This window comes from Scomber japonicus, chromosome 1, assembly GCF_027409825.1.
Source record: "Scomber japonicus isolate fScoJap1 chromosome 1, fScoJap1.pri, whole genome shotgun sequence".
NCBI lineage: Eukaryota > Metazoa > Chordata > Actinopteri > Scombriformes > Scombridae > Scomber > Scomber japonicus.
In genome coordinates this window covers 38733064-38745563 of record NC_070578.1, presented here as the reverse complement: position 1 = coordinate 38745563, position 12500 = coordinate 38733064, and the positions used below count along the sequence as shown (strand labels likewise).

At 48.1% G+C, this 12500-nt stretch overlaps 1 protein-coding gene across 1 annotated transcript in view; it reads left to right on the top strand.

The window, feature by feature from the left end:
- Positions 1-12500, top strand: part of LOC128366701 (SH3 and multiple ankyrin repeat domains protein 2-like) — a 164873-nt gene that overhangs the window by 133521 nt on the left and 18852 nt on the right. The window contains exons 17-18 of the mRNA XM_053327491.1: positions 1511-1616; positions 7870-10363. Coding sequence (XP_053183466.1) covers positions 1511-1616; positions 7870-10363 — 2600 coding nt within the window. The remainder of the gene's footprint in view (positions 1-1510; positions 1617-7869; positions 10364-12500) is intronic.

The following is a 12500-nucleotide window of genomic DNA, read 5'->3' as shown; positions in this document are numbered from 1 at the left end:
CTTAAAAAAGTTTTTAGGGTTGAGTATCATTTAAAAAATGATGATACCAGAACCAATCCAAGTCCCTTTAACTCTCCTGTTGTCCTCGAGTCAAGGAAGGAAGAGGAGAAGGAATGAAAGGAGGAAGGAAGGAGGAAAGGACGAAGGAAGGGAAGGAGGAAGAAGGAAAGAAAGGATGGAAGGAGGAAGGAAGGAGGGAGGGAGGAAGGAAGAAGGAAGGAAGTGAGGGAGGAAGGAAGGAGGGAATGAAGGAAGGGAAGAAGGAAAGTAGGAGGGAGGGAGGAAAGAAGGAAAGAAAGGAGGGAGGGAGAAAGGAAAAGAGGGAGGAAGGAATGAAGGACAGAGGAAAGAAGGAAGTGAGGAAGTGAGGAAGGTAGGGGGGAGGAAAGAAAGAGAGAAGGAAGGAGGGTAGAAGGAAAGGAAGGAAATAAGGAGGGAAAGAAGGAGGGAGGGAGGAAGGAAGGACAGAAGGAAGGAAGAAAGTGGGATGGAGAAAGGAAAGAAGGAAGGGAGGAAAGAAGGAGCAGTCAAATCAATTTTTCCATACAAATACACTTTAGAGCATTTTTGATGGCATCTTAGCTGCTGAACTGCTCTAAGCGCACTAACTCAAATTCACCACAGACGGGTCGTAGCTGCTGTGACTGTGGACCACCATTGCCACCATCACATATCATATTAAATGGAAGAACACTTACATTGATTGGCTGTGAGCAAGTCAATACTAATAGTTTCTAGCTCTAAGTGCTAAAAGGCTCGATTGCAGGTATCGATTGGCGGGAGATGTTTCAGTTCTCATGGGCATCAATTTATATCAGTATCAAGCACCCTATTGTCTTGAGTCTTCTTCTCGTGTTATTTGGGTGCCATTCATGCATTTCTTGTCACCTTACTACCACCTGTAGATCAGTGGAGTCCCAGATAGCAAAAATCTTTTGGCCCATATCTGACATGTTCATCCGGCCCACATACAGCATGGAATGATGGCACTTGGGCGGTCCGCTCATGTTTGCCAAAAGTGGGCCATAACCAAGCCATCCCAATGCCAGATTTCAACCTAAAACACACCAAATAAACCAGTTCGCCCAAGACTGACCCAAATATGTTTCAACAAAGGTGGGCCAAGTATGTTTCCTTATATGTGGGCCTCTTTAGGTTCACATCCGGATTAGTCATTGCCATACTTGCCATATTTCGGCCAAAGATGGGCCATATTCGTTTTGTGATATTTGGCCCAAATGAATGGGCCAGTTTAGGTTCACGTCTGTTTTGTCCGGGCCAGAAGAATGCCTACAGTGCCGGATCATTGCCTCAAGTGGCCCACATTCGCATGCTATCTGGGGTATAGTGTGAAACCAACGCTAGGAAGGAACATGCATCACATCACCCGCATGGAAAAACTCCACAGTGTGCCTTTTTAATTGCCCGTTAAGTGTCGGTCTGCACAGCCGGCTAATGAAAGCTAATGAAAAGTGTGTATTTCTGTCATTAATAACATTCTGGTTTGCAGTCTTTGTTTCATGACCGCCAGGGAGTAGCAGTGGTGCCACCCACTGTGCCCGGAGCCTTCCTAGGGATACCTGAGAAGAGCACTCTGAAGAAGCAGAAGTCCATAGGTATGATATATAAGAGTTAGCGGTGTGTGTGTGTGTGTGTGTGTGTGTGTGTGTGTGTGTGTGTCAGCTTGTCCACTACATTGTGCTTTTAGCCTTTGCTGTAATATTACATTAATGCTCCGAAGACTCGCTCTCTTAACGCGCTCTAACAATATTAAAGTTAATTATAGATAAATTAGAATGATCAAGTCAGCAGAGTGTGCTTCCAGGCGATAATATTGGAGGTCATTAAGCATATGCTGAAACCTCATTCTCCGAGCAGCTTGAACTACAGGGACGTCATGCCGGCTAATGTTACTCACAGCTCTTTTGATTTGCAATGCCATCATTATTGTAACAGAAAGTAAATGAAGTAATTGCGATGGAAGCATTTTTAGCACGCTCGTGTTTTTCGATGACCAACTTGGGGATAACGTGACTCATAGAAATAGGTCACTTCTGAGAACTCAATGTTGTCACTCAATTTCCTTCAATGCCTCCGAGCAAGACACGACAAGTTCCCACTACTTTCTGCAGTTAAAGTGTGTGACTAGGAAAGGACGTCATTCTGAGGATCTTTGTCTAACTTTCTCTGCTTTGATGAATCCCAAAAGCCAAAAGACACAAACTCATTTTCAATCAAGAGCCACATACAGACCAATTTGATCTGATGTGGGCCGGATCATTAAAAAGATGGAAGGAAGGAAGGAAGGAAGGAAGGAAGGAAGGAAGGAAAGAAGGAAAGAAATAAGAAGGGAAGGAAGGAAAGACAGGCAAAAGGAAGGAAGGAATAAAGGTAGGAAAGACAGATGGAAGGAAGGGAGGAAGGACAGATGGGAGTAAGGGAGGAAGGACAGAAGGAAGAAAGGGAAGAAGGACAGATGGAAGGTAGGAAGGACAGAAGGAAGAAAGGGAAGAAGGACAGATGGAAGGTAGGAAGGACAGATGGAAGGAGGAACGAAGGGAGGAAGAAAGGTAGGAAAGACAGATGGAAGGAGGAACGAAGGAAGGACAGATGGAAGGAAGGGAGGAAGGACAGATGGAAGGAAGGGAGGAAGGACAGAAGAAAGAAAAGGAGGAAGGACAGAAGGAAGAAAGGGAAGAAGGACAGATGGAAGGTAGGAAGGACAGATGGAAGGAGGAACGAAGGGAGGAAGAAAGGTAGGAAAGACAGATGGAAGGAGGAACGAAGGAAGGACAGATGGAAGGAAGGGAGGAAGGACAGATGGAAGGAAGGGAGGAAGGACAGATGGAAGGTAGGGAGGAAGGACAGAAGAAAGAAAAGGAGGAAGGACAGATGGAAGGAAGGGAGGAAGGACAGAAGGAAGAAAGGGAGGAAGGAACAAAAATTGGATAAAAAGAAGGTAGGAAGGACAGAAGGAAGAAAGGGAGGAAGGACAGATGGAAGGAGGAACGAAGGGAGGAAGAAAGGGAGGAAGGACAGATGGAAGGAAGGGAGGAAGGGCAGAAGGAAGAAAGGGAGGAAGGAACAAAAAAAGGATAAAAGGAAGGTAGGTTGTTATTATTGTAACAGAAAGTGAATGAAGTAATTGCGATGGAAGCATTTTTAGCACGCTCGTGTTTTTCGATGACCAACTTGGGGATAACGTGACTCATAGAAATAGGTCACTTCTGGGAACTCAATGTTGTCACTCAATTTCCTTCAATGCCTCCGAGCAAGACGCTTGTTCCCACTACTTTCTGCAGTTAAAGTGTCTGACTAGGAAAAGGACGTCATTCTAACTTTCTCTGATTTGATGAATCCCAAAAGCAAAAAGACACAAACTCAGTTTCAATCAAGGGCCACATACAGACCAATTTGATCTGATGTGGATGTGGATGTGAAGGGAGGAAGGACAGAAGGAAGAAAGGAAGGAAGGAAGGAAATAAGAAGGGAAGGAAGGAAAGACAGGCAAAAGGAAGGAGGGAAGAAAGGTAGGAAAGACAGGTGGAAGGAAGGAAGAAAGGGAGGAAGGACAGATGGAAGGAAGGGAGGACGGACAGAAGGGAGGAAGGAACAAAAAAAGGATAAAAGGAAGGTAGGAAGGACAGAAGGAAGAAAGGGAGGAAGGACAGATGGAAGGTAGGAAGGACAGATGGAAGGAGGAACGAAGGGAGGAAGAAAGGTAGGAAAGACAGATGGAAGGAGGAACGAAGGAAGGACAGATGGAAGGAAGGGAGGAAGGACAGATGGAAGGAAGGGAGGAAGGACAGAAGAAAGAAAAGGAGGAAGGACAGATGGAAGGAAGGGAGGAAGGACAGAAGGAAGAAAGGGAGGAAGGACAGATGGAAGGAAGGGAGGACGGACAGAAGGAAGAAAGGGAGGAAGGAACAAAAAAAGGATAAAAGGAAGGTAGGAAGGACAGAAGGAAGAAAGGGAGGAAGCACAGATGGAAGGAGGAACGAAGGGAGGAAGAAAGGGAGGAAGGACAGATGGAAGGAAGGGAGGAAGGGCAGAAGGAAGAAAGGGAGGAAGGACAGATGGAAGGAAGGGCAGAAGGAAGAAAGGGAGGAAGGAACAAAAAAAGGATAAAAGGAAGGTAGGTTGTTATTATTGTAACAGAAAGTAAATGAAGTAATTGCAATGGAAGCATTTTTAGCACGCTCGTGTTTTTCGATGACCAACTTGGGGATAACGTGACTCATAGAAATAGGTCACTTCTGGGAACTCAATGTTGTCACTCAATTTCCTTCAATGCCTCCGAGCAAGACAAGACGCTTGTTCCCACTACTTTCTGCAGTTAAAGTGTGTGACTAGGAAAGGACGTCATTCTAACTTTCTCTGCTTTGATGAATCCCAAAAGCCAAAAGACACAAACTCATTTTCAATCAAGGGCCACATACAGACCAATTTGATCTGATGTGGGCCGGATCATTAAAAAGATGGAAGGAAGGAAGGAAGAAAGGAAGGAAGGGAAGAAAGGAAGGAAAGAAATAAGAAGGGAAGGAAGGAAAGACAGGCAAAAGGAAGGAGGGAAGAAAGATAGGAAAGACAGATGGAATGAAGGAAGGAAGGGAGGAAGGACAGATGGAATGAAGGAAGGAAGGAAGGAAGGAAGAAAGGAAATAAGAAGGGAAGGAAGGAAAGAGGCAAAAGGAAGGAGGGAAGAAAGGTAGGAAAGATAGCTGGAAGGGAGGAAGGACAAATGGAAGGTAGGAAGGACTGATGGAAGGAGGAACGAAGGGAGGAAGGACAGATGGAAGGAGGAAAGAAAGAAGGAAGAAAGGGAGGAAGGACAGATGGAAGGGAGGGAGGGAGGACAGAAGGAAGAAAGGGAGGAAGGAACAAAAAAAGGATAAAAGGAAGGTAGGAAGGACAGAAGGAAGAAAGGGAGGAAGGACAGATGGAAGGAAGGGATGAAGGACAGAAGGAGAAAGAAAGGAAGGAAGGAAGAAATAAAAAGAGGAAGGACATGGATGGAAGGAGAGATGGAAGAAAGAAAGGAAGGAAGGAAAATAGGAAGGTAGGAAGTAAAGATGGAAGGAAGGAAAGAAACACAGAAAGGAAAGTGGGCTGGATTGCACCCTCCGACGGCCCGGTTCTGGCCCACGGGCCTCATGTTTGCCACCCCTGATCTACTCACTTCAAAATGCTCGACAGGCAACAGTATAATTTGTTGTGTAAGCCGTTAATTGAGATAATTGGACCTGACCTTTTTAATGCACACGGCTTCCATAACTACCTCATGACTGCTTTTTCTAATTAGATTTAATAATAGAATATAAACATTTGTTCATGTCTGTGTTCAAGATTTAATCAACTCATTAAGGAGTAAGTAAGGAGGGAGGGAGGAAAGGAAGGGAGGAAGGAAGGAAAGTAGTAAGGAGGGAGGGAAGGAAGAAGGAATTAAGGAGAGAAGGGAGGGAGGGAGGGAAGAAGGAAAAAAGGATGGAATGAAAAGAGTGAAGAGGGAGGGAGGGACAAAGGAAGGAAGGAAGGAAGGAGTACGGAGGGAGGGACGGAGGAAAAGGAGGAAGGAAGGAAGGAAGGAAGGAAGTGTGGAAGGAGGAGGGAGCAAAGAAAGAGGGAAGGAGGGGAAGTAAGAAAGAGAGGAAGGAAAGAAGGACAGATGACAGGAGGGTATAGGAAGGAAAAGAAGACAGGAAGGAAAGTGGGCCGGATTGGACGCCTTGGCGGGCCGGTTCTGGCCCACGGGCCGCATGTTTGACATCCCTGGTGTAGTGGAAAGCGCCGTTATAGTCAGCTACTTATGTCAGGAACCTCCTTGCTTTGATAAATACAGGTTAAGAAAAAGGTCACATTAATAAAAAGAGACATTTCCTGTCAAAAGAGGAGGCGACACTGAAAATGATAAATAGGGACTGTCTCCCCCAGGAAAAGTGATAGGAAGGAAAGAAAGGAGGGAAGGAAAGACAAAAGGAAAGTAGGAAGTAAGGAAGGAAGGAAGGAAAAGGGATTAGGAAGGAAAGGCAGAAAGGAAAAGAAGACGAGAAAGGAAAGGAAGAAAGGAAAAGAAGATGAAGAAAAGATGGAAGGAAGGAAGGAAGGACGGAGGGAAGGAAACAAAGAAAGAAAGAAGACAAGGAAGGAAGGAAACAAAGAAGGACAGAAGTAAGAAAGGGAGGAAGGAAAGAAGGACAGATGACAGGAGGGTAGGAAGGAAGGAGGGAAGGACGGAGGGAAGGAAACAAAGAAGGACAGAAGTAAGAAAGGGAGGAAGGAAAGAAGGACAGATGACAGGAGGGTAGGAAGGAAGGACGGAAGGACGGAGGGAAGGAAACAAAGAAGGAAAGAAGTAAGAAAGGGAGGAAGGAAAGAAGGACAGATGACAGGAGGGTAGGAAGGAAGGAAGGATGGAGGGAAGGAAACAAAGAAGGACAGAAGTAAGAAAGGGAGGAAGGAAAGAAGAACAGATGACAGGAGGGTATAGGAAGGAAGGAAGGAAGGACGGAGGGAAGGAAACAAAGAAGGAAAGAAGTAAGAAAGGGAGGAAGGAAAGAAGGACAGATGACAGGGGGGTAGGAAGGAAGGGAGGAAGGACGGACGGCGGGAAGGAAACAAAGAAGGACAGAAGTAAGAAAGGGAGGAAGGAACGAAGGACAGATAACAGGAGGGTATAGGAAGGAAAAGAAGACAGGAAGGAAAGTGGGCCGGATTGGACGCCTTGGCGGGCCGGTTCTGGCCCACGGGCCGCATGTTTGACATCCCTGGTGTAGTGGGAAAGCGCCGTTATAGTCAGCTACTTATGTCAGGAACCTCCTTGCTTTGATAAATACAGGTTAAGAAAAAGGTCACATTAATAAAAAGAGACATTTCCTGTCAAAAGAGGAGGCTACGCTGAAAATGATAAATAGGGACTGTCTCCCCCAGGAAAAGTGATAGGAAGGAAAGAAAGGAGGGAAGGAAAGACAAAAGGAAAGTAGGAAGGTAGGAAGGAAGGAAGGAAAAGGGATTAGGAAGGAAAGGCAGAAAGGAAAAGAAGACGAGAAAGGAAAGGAAGAAAGGAAAAGAAGATGAAGAAAAGATGGAAGGAAGGAAGGAAGGAAGGAAACAAAGAAAGAAAGAAGACAAGGAAGGAAGGAAGGACGGAGAGAAGGACAGAAGTAAGAAAGGGAGGAAGGAAAGAAGGACAGATGACAGGAAGGTAGGAAGGAAGGACAGAGGGAAGGAAACAAAGAAGGACAGAAGTAAGAAAGGGAGGAAGGAACGAAGGACAGATGACAGGAGGGTAGGAAGGAAGGAAGGAAGGACGGAGGGAAGGAAACAAAGAAGGACAGAAGTAAGAAAGGGAGGAAGGAAAGAAGGACAGATGACAGGAGGGTAGGAAGGAAGAAAGGAAGGACGGAGGGAAGGAAACAAAGAAGGACAGAAGTAAGAAAGGGAAAGAAGAACAGATGACAGGAAGGTAGGAAGGAAGGACGGAGGGAAGGAATTAAAGAAGGACAGAAGTAAGAAAGGGAGGAAGGAAAGAAGGACAGATGACAGGAGGGTAGGAAGGAAGGAAGGACGGAGGGAAGGAAACAAAGAAGGAAAGAAGTAAGAAAGGGAGGAAGGAAAGAAGGACAGATAACAGGAAGGAAAAGAAGACAGGAAGGAAAGTGGGCCGGATTGGACGCCTTGGCGGGCCGGTTCTGGCCCACGGGCCACATGTCAGGAACCTCCTTGCTTTGATAAATACAGGTTAAGAAAAAGGTCAGATTAATAAAAAGAGACGTTTCCTGTCAAAAGACGAGGCGACGCTGAAAATGACAAATAGGGACTGTCTCCCCCAGGCCCTTAAATCATTTTTCTTTTCTACTCCATTTCTCCAAGGTACATCAGAGGATGACAAACAGGGATTCCTCACACCGCCTCTGCTCAAGTTCTCTCGGAGCCTCTCTATGCCCGACACCTCAGAGGACATCCCTCCTCCCCCAGCCATTTCACCTCCTTCGCCGCCTGCCTACAACTCAGCTGCTGGCCCGACACCCAAGAGCTACGGCACGACGCGACCCGGCTTCACTCAGAACTCGCCCAACGCGGTGACGACCATCAGCCGAACCACCGACGTCGGTACGTTACGGCGCGGTTACTTCCGACAGAGCTCAGAGCAGTTTGAGAGCACACGCACTCGAGGGCGCACGCCGGTGCCCGAGAACCCGTACTCCGAGGTGGGCAATAAGACACTGTACGTGCCAGCGAAACCTGCTCGGAGGAAGGGGATGTTGGTAAAGCAGCCCAACGTCGAGGACAGCCCGGAGAAAACGTGTCACATGCCAACGAGCCCCTCTGGCCCCGTTTCCATGCCTACCACACCTGTAGAGCGAACGTGCTCCTCCATCCCCATCCCCACCATCATCGTCAAGGAGCCTTCCACCAGCAGCAGTGGCAAGAGCAGCCAGGGTAGCAGCATGGAGATCGAGCCAACCACTCCTGAACACCCGCCTCTCACGCCGACTGTCGGTGGGAGCGGAGGTTTGCGTCCCGATGACCCGCTCTCTCTAAGCAACCCTTTCGCGGCAGCTATTGCTGGGGCAGTCCGGGACCGGGAAAAGAGGCTAGAAGCAAAAAAGAACTCAATCGCCTTCCAGTCAATAGATATCGGGGATGACGACCTAAGTGGTCCCACGCCGACCCCTCGTCTTCGTCAGTCGAAGTCCATCGATGAAGGTATGTTCAGTAGCGACGAGAGGCTTCGAAGGATACTGGCTCCCCCAGAAAAGCTTGGGCGACCCGTTGGGGGTGGTAGTGGTAACATGACTGATTTTAATACCCCAGAGCCCACAGTGGTTCGGGAGCCTCTAAACACTAGAACAGGCCAGTGTCCCAATCTGGATAGTCCAGTTAGTCTCCCAGCCACTCCCCCTAAAAGCCACTACAGGGCGAATGGGACCTACCTCCATCCTGTCACCGGCAAGCCCTTGGATCCTAATTCTCCTCTGGCTCTGGCCCTGGCAGCTCGTGATCGTGCCATGAAGGAGCAACAAAACCATCCTCAGAATCAGTCACAAAATCCTCCTCAGGTTCAGCACACCCCCAAGCATGAAGCCCAGTCCCTTCCCATTCAGCCAAGCCGCAAACCAGACCTCAACCAACCGCTGTTTATCGACACCAAACTAAGATCCGGGATCGAGACGAGTTTTGCTGCGATCTCCACAGCAACCATGGGGCGACCCGGCCGAGGTGGCCTGCGGAGACAGATGACAGAGCAGAAGTATGAGTCCGATGGGGCGCGGGAAGAACGGAAGCATCAGGCGGTAGAGGAGAGGAAAAGTGCGCCGGCAGACGTGTCGGAGCCAAAGTCAGCCGGGTTGTTGATGGTCCACACCAGCACAGACGCAGGCAACAAGGCGAACAACCAAGAACTGGAGGGGCAGGACAGCAACAGGCCATCTGAGCTGAAAGACCCCAACCAACCCAATCCTCTCAAAGCCCCGACACTGTCTGCCAATCCCCAGCCTCCATCATCACGGAGAAGGAGCATTCCTTTAGGCGAGTCCATGGATGAACCAGTAAAGCTGCCCTTCCGAATCCCCCCTCCCCCTCTGGCCTCGGTTGACATCGATGAGGACTTTGAATTCACAGAACCGCTTCCCCCACCGCTGGAGTTCGCCAACAGCATTGACATCCCTGACGACCAGGCCAGCGCCATTGCAGAGATGCTCAAGCTGCAGAGACGGAACGGGGGACCTGCTCTACCCCCATACCACCCCCACGCCCCACCGCCTGTTTCTGATCAGCACAAACGGGTGACTAACAGCATGCCTCCCTCGTACCCCCCTCCTCCGCCTGACCAAGAGTCAGGGGTGAGCGACTCGGGCATCGAGGAGATAGACAGCCGCAGCAGTGGAGACCCTCAGCACATGGAGACCACCAGCACCGTTTCCAGCATCTCCACTCTGTCGTCGGAGGGGGGCTTCTGCGACAGCGCTCTGGAGAGCCTCTACGCCACCGCAGACGGGCATGCCTTCCTGGTGGATCGGCCTCCTGTGCCACCCAAACCGAAAGGCAAGTCCGTCATCAACAGAACATCACTTTATCACGATGCCCTCATCGAAGAGCCACCAGAGTCCTACGGGTCGCCACCTCAGGCCCCTCCCCCGCCCCCTTCGTCCTCTGAACCTCCTAGGACTCCTACTCAAAGGACATCCAAGCTGTGGGGCGATCAGCCCCCCGAGCTGCGCAGTCCCCCATCCACACCAGACGGCAAGAACACCGTTATTACCGAGCTGAGCTCCATTCTGCAGCAAATGAATCGTGACAGGCCGCCCAAGCCAGGAGAAAGCCTCGACTCCCCCACGGGGAACAGGGGGGGCTTCGGAACAAGGTATGTGATCAGTGAGTCTTTTCTGACTGCGGTGTGAAATGCTTTCTATGACCTGCATCAGCACTGTCTGTAGTCTTCCCTATTTGACTTTATTTTATCATTTATTTTAATGGTTAGTTATTTGTGCAAAAGCTTATTTCATTGTTCAGTTGTTGCATCTTGTTGTGTTGTGGTCTTAACCCGCCTGTTGTGTTCGAGTCAAGGAAGGGAGGAAGAAGGAAGGAAAGGAGGGAGGGAGGGAGGAAGGAGGGAAGGAAGACAGGGAGGAAAGGAGGAAGGAAGGAAGGAAAGGAGGGAAGAAGGAGGGAAGGAAGGAAGGAAAGGAGGGAGGAAGGAAGGAAGGACAGGAGGAGGAAGGAAGGAAAGGAGGGAGGAAGGAAGGGAAGGAGGGAAGAAGGGAAGGAAGGAAAGGAGGAAGGAAAGGAGGAAGGAAGGAAGGAAAGGAGGGAGGAAGGAAGGAAGGAAGGAAGGACAGGAGGAAGGAAGGAAGGAAAGGAGGAAGGAAGGAAGGGAAGGAGGGAAGAAGGGAAGGAAGGAAAGGAGGAAAGAAGGAAGGAAAGGAGGAAGGAAGTGAAGGAGGGAAGAAGGGAAGGGAGGAAAGGAGGAAAGAAAGGAGGAAAGAAGGAAGGAAGGAAGGAAGGAAAAGTCAAAACAGATGGGTCAATTTGACCCGGGAGCACAACAGGAGGGTGAAGTGGTTTAATTTGGTTTTATTCATTTGGGAGAGCTGTTATCAGTTTTTCACAAACTTGAAAAAAAACAATAGGCAGACAGAGATGCTGTAACTCTCACATCTTCACTACTTTCTCTACATGTTTTTTTTGCTTTGTGTGTACTGGTTTTATCCGATGGTGGTCAATCGAGTCTTGTTGAAAGTTGATTATAGCCTCTGCTAAAGGTTAGGAGGTCTGCAACATCCATATGAAGGATTTATAGAGATTATAGAAGCATTCTTAACTCACTCGGCCCATAAGAGGCTTTGTGTTGCTTATCACCAGAGTGTAGCTGTGGAGGTTGGGAGATTTGGTTGGTGAGGACTAACCGAGCATGATGGTCAAATTATGTTCTATTCTGCATCTGTTAGCAGGTATGAACTACTTTAGTCAACCATCTGGTCACAATATTTGGCAGTGGCAGTAAAGAGCAGTATTGAAACAAGCTTTTACTTTGTTGTGGTGGCAGTTTGTCTATATGTCATGAAGTCAAGACCTCTGGATATACTACAGGTCTTAAAGTGGGACTCCGCTGATTTTACACATTAAAGTCTGTTTCCAGGTGTTGGAGAGGAGTGCTTGATATGTGGAAAAGTAGTATAAAGCCTTTTGTGGCTGCAGGGGTGATGCCAACTCAGACTGAACATTTAAAAAAGTCTGGGGGTGAAGAAGTGAGGTTAGCAGACCTCTGTAGCAGCGCTAGGCTAAATTAGCCACTACTAGCATAACACACCACATCTCCAAATGAACTGCTGGTTGTAGGGTTGCATTGGGGGTAATGTAGGTACCAAGAAAGAAGAATATCATACATCTGATTCCACTGCACTGATTTTCATACCCTTTACTTTTACTGTCCATCATGAATCCAGCAATGGGTTAGGGTTACACATTAAAGTCTGTTTCCAGGTGTTGGAGACTAGTGCTACATATGTGGAAAAGTAGTATAAAGCCTTTTGTGGCTGCAGGGATCTGACACATTGCCTCAAGTGATGCCACTCAAGTCTGTGTCAGATGGGACTGAAGACTACACGACTACTCTGGGGGTGAAGAAGTGAGGTTAGCAGACCTGTGTAGCAGCTCCAGGCTAAATTAGCCACTACTAGCATAACACACCACATCTCCAAATGCACTGCTGGTTGTAGGGTTGCATTGGGGGTAGCGTAGGTACCAAGAAAGAAGAAGATCATACATCTGATTCCACTTTTACTTTTACTGTCCATCATCCATCCAGCAATGGGCTAGGGTTACACATTAAAGTCCGTTTCCAGGTGTTGGAGAGTAGTGCTACATATGTGGAAAAGTAGTATAAAGCCTTTTGTGGCTGCAGGGGTCTGACACATTGCCTCAAGTGATGCCACTCAAGTCTGTGTCAGATGGGACTTGAACATTTTAAAAAGGTCTTGGGGTGAAGAAGTGAGGTTAGC